The 20,110-nt window shown below is 41.5% G+C and overlaps 1 protein-coding gene across 4 annotated transcripts in view; it reads right to left on the bottom strand.

Annotated features, from left to right (window-relative positions):
• GAK (cyclin G associated kinase) overlaps positions 1 to 20,110 on the bottom strand; it is a 149,835-nt gene that overhangs the window by 58,130 nt on the left and 71,595 nt on the right. For all 4 annotated transcript variants that reach the window (XM_073345849.2, XM_073345850.2, XM_073345848.2 and 1 more), the window contains 6 exons: positions 11,593 to 11,642; positions 11,354 to 11,502; positions 8,426 to 8,548; positions 5,499 to 5,632; positions 3,557 to 3,751; positions 1,876 to 1,993 (listed from right to left, as the gene is read on the bottom strand). In XM_073345849.2, the coding sequence (XP_073201950.1) occupies positions 1,876 to 1,993; positions 3,557 to 3,751; positions 5,499 to 5,632; positions 8,426 to 8,548; positions 11,354 to 11,502; positions 11,593 to 11,642 (769 nt within the window). The remainder of the gene's footprint in view (positions 1 to 1,875; positions 1,994 to 3,556; positions 3,752 to 5,498; positions 5,633 to 8,425; positions 8,549 to 11,353; positions 11,503 to 11,592; positions 11,643 to 20,110) is intronic.

The following is a 20,110-nucleotide window of genomic DNA, read 5'->3' as shown; positions in this document are numbered from 1 at the left end:
GTGGTAGAATCTCCTTCCTTAGAGGTTTTTAAGGTCAGGCTTGACAAAGCCCTGGCTGGGATGATTTAACTGGGAATTGGTCCTGCTTCGAGCAGGGGGTTGGACTAGATGACCTTCTGGGGTCCCTTCCAACCCTGATATTCTATGATTCTATTTGCATGCTAAAATATTGTTTTCAGAACCTGTGAGAGACAATAATTCCTTGAATTCTGTAGGTAAGTAATCCTGAAATGTATAAATATTTAATATTTCACATATGTATCTCCAGACTTCACTATGACTACACCAAAGCAGAGAAAGCTAGAACTTTTAGTAATTTGGGTTGAGAGAGAATTCACATGCAAGCTTTACTTTTATAGCCTGAAAAATGTTAGCATTTTTAGTTGAAAGAAAAATCATGAAGCAACAATGTTCTGTTGTCTCCTGCAGAGTGAAGGATAGTAAGGAGACTATGCACTGAGCCAAACCCCAGATGGAAGCAGGGCACTGGAATAGATGGACCTCCTAATCTGTGCGGGATGGAAATTCCTGGAATCCCACTTTGCTACAGGCCCAAATACCTATTCCAGTTGTGGTCTCTGTGTTCTGGACATTTTAAAAAAAAAAATCTCACTATCATACAAGTTATCAAAGAGGTGTATCATGGTGCCCCCCCATGATCATGGTAAAGTATATTATACGCCAACTCTCTTGCGATGGAGAAAGAAAAGGAAGTCAACTCTTGAATGTTAAATGTGCTAGGATGCATGCTATCTTGTTTATGCAGCTGTCAGATGGCTGGACCTTTCATGAATACAGTGAGGCAAGGCACCAAAACAGATATTGGGGGTCGGGGGAAAGAGTCCCTATTTTTAGAGATGCTGAGCATCCATAAAACACGCTGACTTCAATGGGAGCTACTCCATGCTCTGCACTTAGGTTTATAAGTGGCTTAATTTTTCATATATGTGCACTTTGGATAGTAATTTTAGGTGCACACACTGTGAAAATCATCGTCCAAGTTAAGTCATCTTAAGAAAATGAGCGTCAATTCTAGCTAGAGTTAATCACTTACTACATGCTCTGAATAATGAAGAATCAAACAAACAGTGACATTTTATATCTAAAATTCAATCTCCCCAGAACTGGGAAGGATGGTGGTCTCTGTTTCAGTGAGAGTTCAGATAGTCCAGACAAGTTCAATCTGATACTGTATCTATCACAGAATAAGTCAGAAAACATAATTCTGTTTTTTAGTGCCATGACAATAGCAAGGGATTCCAAACAAACATTTTACACAACTGTAATCAGACAGCCAAGAAGGTAGCTGTTTAAGATTTTGTTTTAGGGATTTACTCTTGGCAATTGATGTGATTAGAGAGCCTGTATTATACTGCGGTTTGACTTTTAGACACAAAAAAGTGATCAACCTTCCTTTTGGTGGGAAATAAAAACAGATGAAGACTCCTGGCTAAAACATGAAGTTCTGATTTTTTTCTTACTTCTAAGTAAGGAACTTCGGCAGAACTTCATGGAGAACAGAGAAGTCCAGGACAGGCGCTCCAGGCATAAGACACTGGGGATAATTACCAGTTGTTGAAATGCTTGCTTACCAGAAAATGCTGAAAAAGGAGCAACTAACTGTACACTTCTTGTCAGAATGCTGACCAGAGGCTGCATGTCATGACAGGACTGAAAGGGAAGGTTGAACTCCTAGCCACCTGAAAACCTCAAACTCTTTTCTCAAAGACAGATGAGCACACAGAAGGGCAACAGTAAAACCACTTAAGTCAAACTACTAACAACCAACAAACACCACAGTAATCATGAAAGAGACCATGGGGATTGTTCTGCGACGAATAAACCCTGTAAAGGTTCCATTAAGTATGTCGTTACCTTGGCTTGGAGTCTGCCTCCTAATGTTGACCTGGCATGATAGATCACAATGAGAACATCACCTTGGACGGTTATACCCAGTTGGATTATGGCTTTGCCATCCTCAGTTTTGAAGTCTCTGAAGAAAAAGCACATCTCATGTTAAGTTTCAAGAAAAACAACTGCTTTGAAATTGATGTGTTTTTACCTGTTCTATCTGGTTACTCCAGGTCCTTCTAGGCAATTTAGAAATTCCAGAACTTTGTTTTACTATGGAACTAGGACTTGATATTTCAGAAAGTAACGTCTTTTTTAGAAATTGTCCCTCTCCCCACAGGAGACTGAGGACCATCTAGACCAGCCTACTATCTTGCACAGTGGCAAAGAATCAGATTGCTGTTACCACACTATTGAGCTGACCATAAAACTAGTTACCACACTACTGCACGCATCACAGCAGTGAGACACTAGGTCTTCCTAATGCCCATTCCTACTGCTCTCCTTAGCTTATTGCTAGGTTAGATAGATTATCTCCCAAATTTGCTTCACACTCAGTGCCCCCCTCTCAAGGAGGAGCAACCACCTTTCCCAGCTTCTATAACAGTATGTAGCTCTGCCCCTTGAAAGGATCAATTTCATAGCTGCAGAGAGCTGTGGGTGAGGTCTGAGCAGGCATGTGAAGGTTGTCAGGGGCAAAATGACAGACCATCATGCTGGTAGCACAGATGCATCTGCACATGCTGGGTTCCTGAAAGACCACTGCTAAGCTGTGGTCTTCCACCACTTTTCCAGTTCATCTCTCTGCGAAGCTCTCCTAATCCAGTGTGTTTAGAAGGTGCAACCCCATTTGTATCCCCTATTTTTAACTCCCGGAAGCAGGCCTCACCTTCAAATGTCAGTGGAATCTTTCTCCGCTCCTCCTTACCACCAGAGTTTGGGATTTGAAATAGAGGATTACAATAATATGCTGCTGGTACCAGTTCTCTTCCTGCCTAGGTCCCAGACTCTCCCAGAAGCATAACTCTGACACTTTCACATTCAAATTGCCAAGACTACAGCAATCCTGCTCAGCTCAATCTGCTCCTGGAAGAGCTGACAGGAACTGTTGCTGTGTAACAGTATGAATCCAGTTGAATTTAGGAAAATAATTCAGGAGAGTCTTCCGATTAAGAGATCATGTGGGAAAAACACAGCCATTTTAAATCAAAACGGAGTTGCTGCCATTTCTATACTGTCTTTCCCCAGTTCAGGTGCTGCTTTTAATCACTGAGCCAAAGCTGAAAACAAGTTGCTAATCTCTGTTGTGAGCTCCTGATCTCATTTTAAATGGCCAAGTTTTAATAGGGATGTATTGACTTAACATATAGAATTTCACTAGGCACAACCTTAACACATGTTATATCTATCCCCTGCACAATACCAAGGGTTTAAATGCGAGTCTGAATACGAACTATCCGCTGCTCTGAGACTGTGTATGGAGTTAGGCCTTCCAGACAGAACTTGGGTAGAGTATCCCCAGGTCTGCCCTCAGTGACCCCCAAGCAAAGGCAGAACAGACTGGTTCTTTCCGTGCAAGATTTGTATGAAAGGTGTATTCGCTGCACCGGCACAGTAATCTTTGGGGAGCAATGTTTCAGTATTAAAACAGCTCCAGAAAGAGTTCAACCTTAAGTTTAGGAAACAAGTTACAACCTGCACTTACTTCATTTTGTCATATTCCTGTGAAGTAGTAGTCACTCTTTCATCCCCAACATAAACTTCACAAAAAGGCCTACAGCCATTTCGCAGCTTGCTGAACAGAGGAACTGGTGTCATGGTAATTGATTTGATAAGGATTGGCTTGCTGTGAGGAATAATGGGTTCTTCTGAAATCATGTCACACATGTACTCTATATACCTGTCAAAACAAGAGGTATTCGTTCAGAAAAACAATACAGCCTAGAAATGCATGATTCAAAACTTACCTTGTCATTGTAAATATTCAATTCAACAGTGTTGCATGACACCATTACTCATAAGCATAAGGGAGTGCATTTAACAGCACATTAGGAAACTTAAGTCTGATTTTATCTATTTCAAAGTCAACCTTGCATGGAAAGAATGAAACAGAGAAAAGGGGAAAACAATCTAAATGTGTATGTCTAAACACATTTCATCCATGGCCAAAGGAGAGTTACTACAGCTGTATCCATGCACAAATTCCCATATTGTTCTAACTTAGGCACCTATATGGCCCCCATCAACAGTAGTTGAGTGCCTCAGTCTTCAAAGCATTTCTCCTCCCAACACCCCTGTGAGGTGGGGGATATGCTAATATCCCCATTGTACACATGGGGAACTGAACCACAGAGGGACCAATAAAGGTCACATAGGAAGTCTATGATAGAGCAAGGAATTTCACCCAGCTCTGTCAAATCCCAGACAAACATTCTAACCTCCAGACCATGCTTGGATTCATCCTGGTCAGAATGCACTGACTATTTCAGTAGTGGGGCTTTAAAAAACTTAAAACAATTTTAACCAAGTCGTATCTAATTTAAATAATTCTAAACTGTAGTGTACAATTTTGCTCCTCTGCAGTTTGCTAATCCACACACCTCCTTTTCAGAAATCTCTTTATTCTGAAAAAGCCCTGGCTGAGATGATTTAACTGGGAATTGGTCCTGCTTTGAGCAGGGGGTTGGACTAGATGACCTTCTGGGGTCCCTTCCAACCCTGATATTCTATGATTCTATGATTCTATGAAAGGCAAAGATTTATTGGCAGATCCCCTAGTGAAGTCACTTGTTACTTAGATTTCAGTACTTTTACAAAATCTAAATACAGTAGACCTGAAAAACTCAAGTTATACTACAGTTGCCAAAATAGATGATACAATGCATCAAAATGATATGCATTTACTCTTTTTAAAGTAGTATGTATCCTCTTATTCACTAAATATGCAATGAACTGACTTCAAGTTAATACTTGTTATACTTTTGGATTCTGTAAGTCTGAAGAGTGCTCAGACAGCTGGAACTTACGTCCACAATGAACAAGCTATACTTTTTGTCTCTTCTACATTTGAGACTATAGGTTATACTTTGCTTTGTAAAGAAGTATTTAGGACAGTTTTCATTTCAAGCATTTTACAACCTCAGCTTTCATTCTTAATGTAGTTCCAATACACATCATGTTGATTTGTTCAGTAATTAGGGTCACATGAAAAATACAAAGATCTTGCAGAATTCAAAATTTACCCAGTTCTATAGAAAAGGAGTACTTGCGGCACCTTAGAGACTAACATATTTATTTGAGCATAAGCTTTCGTAAGCTACAGCTCACTTCATCGGATGCATTCAGTGGAATTGAGCTGTAGCTCACGAAAGCTTATGCTCAAATAAATATGTTAGTCTCTAAGGTGCCGCAAGTACTCCTTTTCTTTTTGCGGATACAGACTAACATGGCTGCTACTCTGAAACCAGCTCTATAGGTGACTCATTTGGTTTTTCACGTTTTATCATTCTAACAGGCTAATTCCTAAATCAACTACCTTGCCCTACAAATTGGTGTGCTAATTTTTTTTTTTTTTTTTTTTTTTTTACAGTACATGTTCATATGTAGATTTGCTTCAACAATGCTTTGAAGAGAGATTGATACTGTACCTTTTATGAGAAGGCCAAATGCCAGGTGGACAGCGTTTCATACTGAACATATAAACCGCAGCCTCCGCAGTAGTGAAGAGACGGCAAAAACATAAAAAAGAGCAAACTACAACAGCAGATGCTGCTCTTCCATCCTACAAAAAATTGTGACCTAAAGTTATTAAACCTAGTTGAAAATGTTAAGAAAATTACTGAAGAACATGCCTGTCTACACAAGAAGCCAAGTTCATATCCTTTATTTCAAGTTATGAACTAGGCATAATTTAAGTTGATAATGGCTGGTTTTGAACCACAGTTTTACTAATAAGGCTTTAATGTCGTGGGATCAGTGGCAAATTTCTTTAATAATTAAAATTAAATGTTTTTAAAGATGAAACATAAAAGCTAAGCAAGAAATAAACTGAATTAATTGCTCATTTGAATGCTAGCAATTACTGAATAGCTACTAACTTGAGCTTTATATTATCTCAGAGTTCTGAGTGGTCATTTTCTTAGCATCAAGAAAAGGAGTACTTGTGGCACCTTAGAGACTAACCAATTTATTTGAGCATGAGCTTTCGTGAGCTACAGCTCACTTCATCAGATGTTTACCCCACATATCTATTCAGGGGACACCATCACAGGGCCTAATAACATCAGCCACACTATCAGAGGCTCGTTCACCTGCACATCCACCAATGTGATCTAAGTCTGCTGCAGTTTCCACGGTAAACATCTGATGAAGTGAGCTGTAGCTCACGAAAGCTCATGCTCAAATAAATTGGTTAGTCTCTAAGGTGCCACAAGTACTCCTTTTCTTTTTGCGAATACAGACTAACACGGCTGTTCCTCTGAAACCTTTCTTAGCATCAGTACCCAAATTTTTAACCACATTGTCTGGCTGCTGAGTGTGAGATCCATTTTAGGCACTTCTTCTGCTGACAAGTTAAGGGGCTTCCATTACAGCGCCAGTAAGCCTTGAGGTGCACAGGAATAACCAGCAAAGCCATGCAGTCAACATTGGCTCCAATTCCTGCCCAGCAATACATCTTTGGTAATTACTCATATTTAGAGGAACACAGAGGGAAGTCTGAGACATTACAGAAAAATTCTTGAGCAAAAATGTCATTTTGACAGGGCAAAACATTCAGGAAATGCAACACAATTAAGACCACATAAGAGAAAGAAATAGTTAATTGGTAAACAAGTCTCTGATGACAGAGCTTTGCACTTCATACAGAAGCTTGATAATTTACAGAACGGAAACAGGAGAAATGTCAATATAAGGGGGTTGTGAAAAAGAAAAGCATGTACTTCAGTTAATTTGTCCCACCACATTTTGATGGGAAGGTGGTGACTGAATATAGTAACAAAGCTAGTGCTTGGATCAGAAGTCATTAAGAGAGTAATCCAATGCAAAAAAAAGTCTGAGCCTGCTGAACTCTGAAGATCTCTCCCCCACACCCTCCCAACAACTTCAAAGCAAGTTAACAGATTATGGCTACATTATTTCACAGTAGGAGTGCAACCTTCTTAAAATACTATGTACATCAGCAAAATATGAATTTCAGTAGCACAGGTCAAATATAGCCATTTGGTGAACTATTTAAACTGGAAGGCTTATTTAAATGAAGTCATTGTAGTTTTATCATCGAGTTCTAAATGTGACTGTTCATTAAGGATGACCATCATTCTGTCTGCATAAACCCCAAGTTATTAGGCTTTACTACAGGTGAACACGTAAGGGAGGGGGTATAATGGTGCAGTGCAGCCTCCTGACAGCTACTTCATTCTATGGGCTAGAATGGCAGCTTCTGCACCAATTGTGAAGGAATGGTAGGGCCACTGGATGTATTATTAGAAATCCCATAGCCCCTCTAAGTCTAGAAGGCGCTTCGTTAAATGTGGCTTACGTGGGGCAAAAAGCTTTACTTGAGGTTTCCACATAAAGATTACTTACTTCTAAAGTAGCAGGGCTTATATTATGAAATACAGTGTTACTGGTTCATTCAGGGGAGGCCCTGCACAAATACATGGGTAAAGAAGAATTATAAATCCTTTACATTAATCCTTAATTTTGTTTTTCCAGCTCCTTGCATGCTGTTTCACCTCTATGGGGAAATATCAACAGAACTACGATCATCATTAAGACACTATCTAGTTCTCTGAAGTTTGTTTAGCTCCTGGATCACAGCTTCAGAATGAAAGACACTTTAGGCTTATGCAGTTACTCAGAAAATTTACTGTATCTTCTAATTAAAACCACCAGTTCGGAGACTTCTTTTGTTTTTCTGGTTTCTAAACAGAGGAACTTCTAGTAAGAAGAATCTGAGATCTGCATATGGCAGGTATTGCTCTTTTCTATTAAAGTAGAGGAATTTATGCCAGTACTATGTGGAGTGTCTGACCTGCAGCCATACCTCACTCAAGCTTTCCATCATGTCACATCTCAAACAGGGCTGAACCATGTATGTGCATTAAAAAGAGATCTCCATAGACTATTGCAAGAAATGGTGTTAACTCATGAGATATCACTCCTGAGTCTGTACTGAAACAGTGCCTTAAGCATGGTATTTAGAGACACTACACTGGTGGAGGTACCATCTTAGATGTCAACTAGACTCCTAAACACACATGGAATTTTTAAACAATCACAGTTTTTCCTGTGAGAGCTGTGTATTAACTAAAGTTGTACTGGGAAGCAAAAAGGGAATGTATTTAACTTTTCTTCTTCTTGACCTATTGAACACCAAATTGGTGCAAGTTACACTATTTTACCACATAAGCTCCTTTTTTTTTTCCCCAAAAGAAAACACACACGTAGACTGCTACAGAATTGGCTTAAGACTGTAAAAATCAATGTTACTCATAAAAGGATTAATACTGCAATCCTCACGGTCACCAAAAGCTGGACTAGATGAAAAATTTCAGATGTACCTACTACTTACAAGGCAGTGTACAATGCAAACTTTTTTGTGATCTTGCTTTAGCCATAAATGCATGTTCTTGCAAATGCTGTAAAGGTTTTGAAGATTTGGTGCACGTCTTGCTGGCCAACCACATTCAGAAACCTGGGTTGGGGAATGAGGTAAGAGGTAAGAAAATAAAAGTGACTACTACAACACTTATATAAGCTGTAACAACAACAAATTGGCAGTTCTGCATGTAAATATTAAATCCAAGAACAAATTTAAACAGGAGCAGTCTCAAATGAGATCTTAATTTGGATAAGCTCTTCACAATATTCAGCCCGAAAGGTCCTTAATCCTGACTGTTGTCTCTGGGTGCTACAGCAATACAAATAAACAGCTACAACATGAAGTTGCACAAGGCTGTTTAAATATCGGGGGTAAGTTACAATAAAAACCACACTGCACCAAGTCTCAGAGGCTGGGTCAGCTGGCTCAGGTGGAGGGGCTACAAAATTGTAGTGTACAGGTTTGAGCTTGGGCGGAAGCATGGGCTCTGAGACCACCCACATCATGGGGTCTCAGACCCCAGGCTCCAGTTTGAGTCTGAACATCTACACAGTAATTTACAGACCCGCAGCCTGAGCCCCGCGAACTGGAGTCAGCTGATCCAGCCCAGCTGTGGCTGTACTGTGGGTCTTTTATTGAAGCATAGACAGACCCCCAAACACACTACGTAATCCTCCTAAAAAGACTGTCTTAATGTCAGGGTCAGAAAAAATTGGCAGAACGGAGAGTTCTGCTGACTTAGGCAGGTTCTGGGCACCCAGAAACTATATTAGAATGGGAGAAGCTATTACATTAGAATGGGAGTCAAAATAAGCTGGGAGAGGATTCAAAACTAGCATTAACTTCAACTGTAATGAACGCAAAAGACAAGAAGTTCTGAGAAAGTCTTGTATTGGTGGATGAGCATAGGAGCGAGAACTTAAGCATGAATTAGAGAAATAGCTGCCTGCCAGGCCTAGATTATCCACAGATGAGGAAACATCCATTTTGCAATGGCTAGTCAGTGGAGTATTGAAGTTATAAGCATGTTGTGTTCCTCTGTGATCGTAACATCACAATGAGTCTCAAAGGTGAGTCTTTCTGGACACTGAAGGAGTCTTGAATGCTATTAGCTTCTGACATGGCTGCTTTCATTCAGCAGGATACTCTAAATTTAGAAACTGTCTTCTTTTTGTGTCCACAACAATGAATTAATGAGTCCAATTTGTAGCATGACTATATTGTGGAGACAAAATTTTTGCCCTGCTAATATCCAGAGAATTAAGTAGCATGTCCTTTAGGTGTATGAGGTTCAAACAAAGATGAAAAGAAAAAGCTTCCGGATTCAAGGGAAACAAAGAGCTTATTTTCCAGAATAAATTTCTGTGTGTGAAGGAAACCTTGTTTTCATAGGTCTTCAAATACCTCTGGCTATTGATGGGAACCTTATCAAGATCAGTTTGAGCAACAGCATTTGACAAGTGCAGATCCACACTTACCTTCTGACTACAATGGAACAAGGAAGGACCATGTCACTGACCGGCTAAATGAACAGTAAGGCCTGACAAACTTCAGGAGGTCACTTAAGGCTTTGGATTTGCCAATTTCAAACAGTGCCTTCACCCATGCCAAGGAGGCTCGGGCTGTTACTGCATGGGCAAACAAACACTTTAAATATGCCTGCTAAGGAACTGTATATCTTATGGGTAGACTTGAGTTTTCTGTCCAGGGAATGAGATTTCTGTAAACTGCAAATGTGATTTGAATTGGAAACTTTGGATAAAGTTAGACTTTTTTTTATTATTAATTATTATTATTATTATTATTATTATTAAAGGAAAAATGGTGCATTTGGAGGACCTTTTTAAATTTTTTTTAGTGTTGGAGGCATGTTGCTGATAAAGCTCTTACTTTCAGGATTTTTCCAAATGCATTATGGGTCACAATAATCTTAGCATTAACATTGTGCACCCCAGAAACCTTTAGGCGAAGACCCTAAAGATCCCTCAATCTTTCAGGCTTAGTCACTTTCCAGGCAGCTTGAGGCAAACAGCTCATCCTCCCTATCTGAATTCTAATCCTCAGGCTCCCATTTGCAGACAGAGGGAATTCTCTTTTAGGTCTGAGGTGCTACCTCGTGTCCTTCTATGGCGAGGAGGGGACTTGTGGGAAGAAGGGGTAAATGGCAAGGACAGGCCAATGGAAAGCACGGTGCTGGGCAGACACATGATTTGGGGGGAGAAGGGGGCAGAGGAATATTATTTAACTCTTATATGGATGAAGAGGGATGTTAATGGAGAGATCCCATCTTACAGCTTAAGGTCCAAGAAGGGACCTGGAATAGATGAGACTTCCAGACTATCCAACACTAACACAGAGAAGGGCAGGCTGGGTTATGCTGCATCCACCATTTCAGGAAGCAGCAAGGAGTAGGCATGGCTAGATCGCTCACTTGAGCGAGGGCGACATTTGTGGGCTGGGTCCAGATGGAAGAGAAAGATGGAAAAAGGAGAAATCCCAGTAGCGAAGCCATCATAAGTAGCCCCCACGGCAGTGAGGGAAGCCTCTGCAAACAGGTGGAACACAGGTTTGTTCCTGAACCTCATGTACTATATACATATACGGAGGTTCTGGGTGCCTAGATGTTTCTTCAGCAAAGCTACACCATTCCAGTAAGTGGAAAAATCCTTCCTATTACCAAGTCTGAATTGGTGGTAAAAGCATGGCAGAGGTAATGTTGCCATGAGACCTTTAACTTTTGTAATTGCTCATTTGTGAGTTTAACTATGCATCCTAAACATTGGATTGCAGAAAACTGTAGCATGTAATACAACAATTAGTGGTAGATCTACTCAATTTATTGTGTTCAAAGACCTACTAAAGGAAAAAAATCAATATGCAAGAAAAACACATACACACCCTATTATGAAATCTTGAAGACCTGTATGTTCTTGGAGATAGATTGTAAACGGCATAGTGTCCAGGGTGTTTAGAGTCTAAAAATAACCGTACATCTTCTATGTTATTTTTGATGGCAGATTCTACACCTTCTGCTGGAAAGGACATCACTGAAAACAGAACATCACCAATGTTTGAGGTATCAACTTTTACAAAACCACAGTTAAAAACAATGATTAAGAAAGATGAAGCTATCATACCAGCAATTCTGGAAGTGATATATGATATATCTAAATCTCCCTTTGCATAACTGAAATAAAAAAAACAGGTCTAAGTTAATATATTTAAAAAATGAATTCATTCAAATGCAAATAGAAATTTCTGAAGCAGTAGTAAGAGCTCTGCTTAAAGCAGGATAGCTGTGCACTGCAGGGTAACACAAATACTACAAGACCAAATACATTTAGCTAAGAAAGGTAGCTGTTGTGGAAATAGATTAGATTTTCAAATGGAGACTTTTTTTTTTTTAAACTTGCACTTACGCATGAGGAGGCTAACAAATCTTAACCAATGCAGTTATGACATATGGTGGCATGACTGAAGCAACTCACCTGCTTATCAACTTCCAGCTATTCAAACCTTTTTATCAGTATCTTCCTACGTTAGGTACTTCTATGGACCTCATTACTACAGTATCAAAGTGTCTCAAACTTTAATGCATTTATCCTCAACGCCCTATGAGGTATGGAAGTGCTATTATCCCCATTTCACAGATAAGGAAGTGGAGCACAGAGATTAAGCGACTTACGTAACAGCACACAGGGAGTACGGGGCAGAGGAGAGAATTATACCTAGGTCTCCCAAGTCTCTGACTAGCACCCATCCTTCTTTCCTACACAGGCTCTTATTTCCTAAGCAGTAATTAAATGTTTCCCATTTTATGATTTATATTTGAATTCTATTTTGGAGACTATCTAGTAGGTAAATTGAATATTTAAGATGCACTTCCATGAAAAGTAGCCAGTATGAATTTACAGAAGACAGATCATTGCTAAAAATGTAAGGAAGAAGTTATGTATATACAGCATTTGAACTGGAAAGTAGCTTTTGAAAGAGGGCTTCAAGACACTAGCAGGTAAGGTATCGTATTGTACATGGGTGGACCACATAGGTAGCAAGCTGTTCAGCAATAATAAGTAAGCAGGAAAGAAAACACTTACGAGGTACAGAAAACTAGATCAAACTACAATTAGTATTTGGACAATTTGTTACAAGGGGGTTTAAATCTGTCTACGACATGGAAGATAAATGACTTGTAATGGTAGTAATCTATATACAGTAGGGTTACTCTAAGAGGGGAAAAAAGGAGACATCATCATGAAGTCTTCCTGCAGGATAGAGAATAAACTAAATGCTAGCATTAATCTTCAGAGATTCTGTCTGCTCCACCACCACACAGCTCCTGGGGACTTTGAAAATAGGGGGCAGTAAAAAAAAAAAAAAGTCCAAAACAAAAACACTTTTTTTTACAAAAAAAAGTTTTGTAGCACTTCCCAACCCAAGATCTCAAAGTGTTTTATGAAACTTGACAGCTCCCTTATGAGGTAAATTCCTATTACCACTATTGTACAGATTGAGGAACAAAAAGATGAAGCACAGATGACTCACTCCAGGTAGAAGTCTGACCCAGCCAGGAATAGAAACCTGATCCCCTGACTTCCACGTTGGTGTTTCACCCACAAGAACACCATTCCTCTCAAAATAGCTTGGACAGACAAGGCGCACAGACAGATAAAAATGGAAATCTAATTTTCTATAGGTAAATATGGTAATGAAGGCACAGATCTAAGGGCATGGTACAGGCCAGTTAAGACAAACTCCTCTAGACAACATTTGATTTATCACTTTATTGAATGTCTGCTCTAGATGATCAATCAGTGTTCATTTGACCTTCAACAGGGATCAATTCAACCATGTGCTGAAAGGGGAAGTGTTCTAGCCATACCAATATTTATGCCTTTTTCTGGTGGAAGTAGCCCACTTGTCAGCCCTCAGGCATAGTGGGAAACGTAACAGGAAATGAAGAGGTATGAATTATTATTTAGCGCTGTAAAGGTATTTAAACAAAACCAGAAGCTTTAGCTACATGTTCAACAAATAGTTTACCTATACAAATGAAGGCTCATTTTATCAATGGGCCTTGACAAACAGTGGCTAGATTTAGTTTGCTTAGTAGTAAACTCGATTGGGGGGGGTGGGGGCAGGGGGAGAGAGTCACACACAATGGGCAAATATCTAAAATTAGCAACTAAATTCACAAAACAAGCTGGTTAATACAACTATACCTAATTACCTTGGACTGCTAACGGATACAGGTGTGAAATGATGAAAAGTTAACCAAGAAAAAAAAAATGGTCAGAGGAAATCAGCACAAGATATCAAGAAATCATAGCAAATGATTTTGAATGACAAATCACATTCATTCAATTCATGTGCTAATACTTGAAAGTATCCTTCCTTTTACAAGTTTGCCAATTCTTAAAGCAATGAACATTACCAAGTATGCCGTTTATGTTGCAAATTATGTTCTAAAAGGAGTCACAAAGGTAGTCCTCAAATTCACACCAATCCTGTACGACATAGCCTTGTTTCATAAAACAGAATTTAAACATCGAGCCATCTAGTGCCAAACCAAAGTTCCATGCACTGAAACAAACCAAAGCCCATTTCTGAATTGAGCCAAGAAACAAAATGCATCCGATGAAGTGAGCTGTAGCTCACGAAAGCTTATGCTCAAATAAATTGGTTAGTCTCTAAGGTGCCACAAGTACTCCTTTTCTTTTTGCAGATACAGACTAACACGGCTGCTACTCTGAAACTAGTAAAGAAATTATCCAGCAATAAAAGGCACCTAATTGTTGCCTGGACTCTTAGGCTGTAAACTCCTTGGAGCAAGGACCATGCCTCCCTTTCCATTGTGCAGCAACTAGCAAAACAGGACCCAGATCCTGACTGGGGACTCTGTTACCACAAACACACACTAGTGGAAATTAGCAAGTTACCCAGTTTACCTTCTGGCAAGTACATAACCCACACTTCCCAGAGACTACACAACAAGAACAATAATTATTAGTCTCAAATATTACAACACCGTTAAGATGAACAAACTTTTGATTTACCAAGTTTGAATCAATATCTACTGTACATGAAAAGAAGAGACTGAAGACTGTTTGGCATTTTAGAGTTCAAACCATTTAAGAGAGGAGTTGTCTAAAGCTAGGTTTGAGACTTACATGCATTTTATAAAAATTATAGGTTGTGAAAACTGTAAAATGTACCTAACCATCTGAAGTACTACATATGTATTAGTTATGCTCAGATTAATGCAATATAAAATAGGACTAATTAAAACAAATCCTATTTTAAAAGTGTTAGAATTAAAATATTGACAGGGAGTAATCTTAAATCAAGCATACAGGATAGTAAGGCAAAGCTGCAGATTTGAGGGTCCCTATGAGTATGGTTGAAGTGACTAAGAATAGAAGAACAGGTTACAGAAGCAGTACAGGAAGAAACAAAATCTCATTCATTGCCACCTTGGATACTGGCTCAATGTCATCTGGGGTAGTCAGAGGTATTGAAATCCCCTAGTCCTTACAGGGCCAAAACCAAAGCAGATTCCATACAAAATTGTGAAGAGGTCAGAGGCAACCTTCTGGGCAATACCTGTGCACGCAACAGCTGTGTGGTAAGATCATTCCATCACCCTCCCAAATCCAATATGGTTACATTCAATCACAAAAAGTATTTAAAAAAAATAATAAAATGGTGGAATGGGCTGGACCAAGAACCTTATGGGCTCAAATGTTCTCTATTAATGAAAGTCAAAGAAGCAATGTTCGAGTTGCTCAGCGAAGTCCCATTCCAACCAACTTGACCCAATCATCTGAGTGAGACAACCGTCAGAAGCAGCTCAGGAGCTAGTATTTTCTCCCATAATGTAAGAAAAAGTGACCGCTTATCCTAAGAAATCTACCAGCAATAAAACTCTTGACGTGTTTACAGAGCCCCTACACCCTAATGACTCATTTCAACCAGTAGAACTGCAACACACAAGCTAACTTGGGACGAAGGGTCATGATTGGTTGAGTTCCTCTCATGTCAGAATGGTCCCACTAAAGATTGATGTGAGCTATTGACCATGGCCTGCCTCTAAGTATACTTAGATTTATGAATTGTTAATAACAATTACAAACCAGTTGCTTCAGACGTGGCCTACACAAGAGTTTTGAATGAGTTTTAACTATTAACAGAATAAACAGGCTCTTCAAACTTCCTTAAGATCGTTAGTTAGACTAAGCTCGAGGGCAAGGACAATCTGTGTGGGTTTGTCAAATGCCTACCACAGTGTGACCCTGATTCATGACTGGGGCCCATAGGTACTAGTGCAATACTCAAAATCATCATAATGAATAAAAAGTCTGAAACAAATGCTAAATTTCTTAGAGAACCCATTTAAAATTATCTTCAGCTCAAACTTATTTATTTATAAAGTTAACAGAAAATTCATTAGGAAATCTCAGTGAGTAAGTACTGTAAGTTTGGGGAGGATGCTCTGTAGTCACCATACAAAGAGGATGAACTCTAGTTTAGAATGCAAAGATCAACCTTACTAGGGAGTCACAACCAACACATCCATAATACAGCACTAAAACTTTGCACAGAACTTGATAGAAATAAAAAATATGGTCCCTGCCACAAAGAGATTAGTCTAAATCAAACAATTACAGGAAATTATCGGGTACAGGAATTGGGCAGTATCCCTTTAAATAGTTTGAGAGCCCTCTAGTGATGCTCACTGTGTTTCCTATTTAGGAAACTGCCAGAGCAGCAGTGTAAATATGTAGTCAGGTCTTGCATCTTGTGTATTTAATTAAAAGTTATCTGGACTCCACTGCGCCCAAGTAGTTCCTTCATATTAGATTTGTTGTGTGAAAAGTCAAGGACAAAAAAAAATGCACATAAGACAAAGGAAGCAGTAAGAAGGGGAGGGGGGGTGAGCATTAAAACAATGAAGATAATGTGAGGTGTATTCTATGCCCTGGTCTACACTAGAACTTTAGTCGAATTTAGCAGCGTTAAACCGATGTAAACCTGCACCCATCCACACAATGAAGCCCTTTATTTCGACTTAAAGGGCTCTTAAAATCGATTTCCTTACTCCACCCCGACAAGTGGATTAGCGCTTAAATCGACGTTGCCAGCTCAAATTTGGGGTACTGTGGACACAATTCGACGGTATTGGCCTCCGGGAGCTATCCCAGAGTGCTCCATTCTGACCACTCTGGACAGCACTCTCAACTCAGATGCACTGGCCAGGTACACAGGAAAAGAACTGCAAACTTTTGAATCTCATTTCCTGTTTGGCCAGCATGGCAAGCTGCAGGTGACCACGCAGAGCTCATCAGCAGAGGTGACCATGCAGAGCTCATCAGCAGAGGTGACCATGATGGAGTCCCAGAATCGCAAAAGAGCTCCAGCATGGACTGAACGGAAGGTACGGGATCTGATCGCTGAATGGGGGAGAGGAATCTATGCTATCAGAACTCCGTTCCAGTTTTCGAAATCGCAAAACCTTTGTCAAAATCTCCCAGGGCATGAAGGACAGAGGCCATAACAGGGACCCGAAGCAGTGCCTCATGAAACTTAAGGAGCTGAGGCAAGCCTACCAGAAAACCAGAGAGAGGCGAACGGCCGCTCCGCATCAGAGCCCCAAACATGCCGCTTCTATGATGAGCTGCATGCCATTTTAGGGGGTTCAGCCACCACTACCCCCGCTGTGTTGTTTGACTCCTTCAATGGAGATGGAAGCAACACGGAAGCAGGTTTTGGGGACGAAGAAGAAGATGAGGAGGAGGAGGTTGTAGATAGCTCACAGCAAGCAAGCGGAGAAACCGGTTTTCCCGACAGCCAGGAACTGTTTCTCACCCTGGACCTGGAGCCAGTACCCCCCAAACCCACCCAAGGCAGCCTCCTGGACCCGGCAGGCAGAGAAGGGACCTCCGGTGTGTGTACCTTTTAAAAAACTATACATGGTTTAAAAGCAAGCATGTGAAAGGATTAATTTGCCCTGGCATTCGTGGCTCTCCTGGATGTACTCCCAAAGCCTTTGCAAAAGGTTTCTGGGGAGGGCAGCCTTATTGCTTCCTCCATGGTAGGACACTTTACCACTCCAGGCCAGTAGCACGTACTCGGAAATCGTTGTAGAACAAAGCATTGCAGTGTATGTTTGCTGGCGTTCAAACAACATCCGTTCTTTATCTCTCTGTGTTATCCTCAGGAGAGTGAGATATCATTCAGGGTCACCTGGTTGAAACAGGGTGCTTTTCTTCAGGGGACACTCAGAGGTGCCCATTCCTGCTGGGCTGTTTGCCTGTGGCTGAACAGAAATGTTCCCCACCGTTAGCCACGGGGAGGGGGAAGGATGAGGGGGTAGCCACGCGGTGGGGGGAGGCAAAATGCGACCTTGTAACGAAAGCACATGTGCTATGTATGTAATATTAACCCTGAAAGAGTGTAGCCACTGTTTATAAAATGTGTCGTTTTAAATACCGCTGTCCCTTTTTTTTTCCTCCACCAGCTGCATGTGTTTCAATGATCACAGGATCTTCTCCTTCCCAGAGGCTAGTGAAGATTAGAAAGAGAAAAAAACGCACTCGTGATGAAATGTTCTCTGAGCTCATGCTGTCCTCCCACACTGACAGAGCACAGACGAATGCGTGGAGTCAAATAATATCAGAGTGCAGGAAAGCACAAAAATGACCGGGAGGAGAGGTGGTGGCCTGAAGAGAGGGCTGAAGCTCAAATGTGGTGGCAGCGTGATGAGAGGAGGCAGGATTCAATGGTGAGACTGCTGGAGGATCAAACCAGTATGCTCCAGTGTATGGCTGAGCTGCAGCAAAGGCAGCTGGAGCACAGACTGCCACTACAACCCCTGTGTAACCAACCGCCCTCCTCCCCAAGTTCCATAGCCTCCACGCCCAGACGCCCAAGAACGCAGTGGGGGGCCTCCGGCCAACCAGCCACTCCACCACAGAGGATTGCCCAAAAAACAGAAGGCTGGCATTTAATAAATTTTAAAGTTGTAAACTTTTAAAGTGCTGTGCTTAAAGTGCTGTGTGGCATTTTCCTTCCCTCCTCCACTTCCCCTCCTGGGCTACCTTGTAGTCATCCCCCTATTTGTGTGATGAATGAATAAAGAATGCATGAATGTGAAGCAACAATGACTTTATTGCCTCTGCAAGCAATGATCCAAGGGAGGAGGAGAGGGTGGTTAGCTTACAGGGAAGTAGAGTGAACCAAGGGGCGGGGGGTTTCATCAAGGAGAAACAAACAGAACTTTCACACCGTAACCTGGCCAGTCATGAAACTGGTTTTCAAAGCTTCTCTGATGCATACCGCGCCCTCCTGTGCTCTTCTAACCGCCCTGGTGTCTGGCTGCACGTAACCAGCAGCCAGGCAATTTGCCTCAACCTCCCACCCCGCCATAAACGTCTCCCCCTTACTCTCACAGATATTGTGGAGCACACAGCAAGCAGTAATAACAGTGGGAATATTGGTTTCGCTGAGGTCTAAGCGAGTCAGTAAACTGCACCAGCGCGCCTTTAAACGTCCAAATGCACATTCTACCACCATTCTGCACTTGCTCAGCCTGTAGTTGAACAGCTCCTGACTACTGTCCAGGCTGCCTGTGTACGGCTTCATGAGCCATGGCATTAAGGGGTAGGCTGGGTCCCCAAGGATAACTATAGGCATTTCAACATCCCCAACAGTTATTTTCTGGTCTGGGAATAAAGTCCCTTCCTGCAGCTTTTGAAAGAGACCAGAGTTCCTGAAAATGCGAGCGTCATGTACCTTTCCCGGCCATCCCACGTTGATGTTGGTGAAACGTCCCTTGTGATTCACCAGAGCTTGCAGCACTATTGAAAAGTACCCCTTGCGGTTTATGTACTCGGCGGCTTGGTGCTCTGGTGCCAAGATAGGGATATGGGTTCCGTCTACGGCCCCACCACAGTTAGGGAATCCCATTGCAGCAAAGCCATCCACTATGACCTGCACATTTCCCAGGGTCACTACCCTTGATATTAGCAGATCTTTGATTGCGTGGGTTACTTGCATCACAGCAGCCCCCACAGTAGATTTGCCCACTCCAAATTGATTCCCAACTGACCGGTAGCTGTCTGGTGTTGCAAGCTTCCACAGGGCTATCGCCACTTGCTTCTCAGCTGTGAGGGCTGCTCTCATCTTGGTATTCATGTGCTTCAGGGCAGGGGAAAGCAAGTCACAAAGTTCCATGAAAGTGCCCTTACGCATGCGAAGGTTTCGCAGCCACTGGGAATCGTCCCAGACCTGCAACACTATGCGGTCCCACCAGTCTGTGCTTGTTTCCCGAGCCCAGAATCGGCGTTCCACAGCATGAACCTGCCCCATTAGCACCATGATGCATGCACTGGCAGGGCCCATGCTTTCAGAGAAATCTGTGTCCATGTCCTGATCACTCACGTGACCGCGCTGACATCGCCTCCTCACCCGGTATCGCTCTGCCAGGTTCTGGTGCTGCATATACTGCTGGATAATGCGTGTGGTGTTTAATGTGCTCCTAATTGCCAAAGTGAGCTGAGCGGCCTCCATGCTTGCCTTGGTATGGCGTCCACACAGAAAAAAGGCGCGGAACGATCGTCAGAGCAACGGCAGACAGAGGGAGGGGCGACTGACGAC

The sequence above is a fragment of the Lepidochelys kempii genome, chromosome 5 (genome assembly GCF_965140285.1).
Source record: "Lepidochelys kempii isolate rLepKem1 chromosome 5, rLepKem1.hap1, whole genome shotgun sequence".
Taxonomy (NCBI): domain Eukaryota; kingdom Metazoa; phylum Chordata; order Testudines; family Cheloniidae; genus Lepidochelys; species Lepidochelys kempii.
Note: the sequence above shows the minus strand (reverse complement) of the source record. Positions and strands in the feature narration are given on the sequence as shown.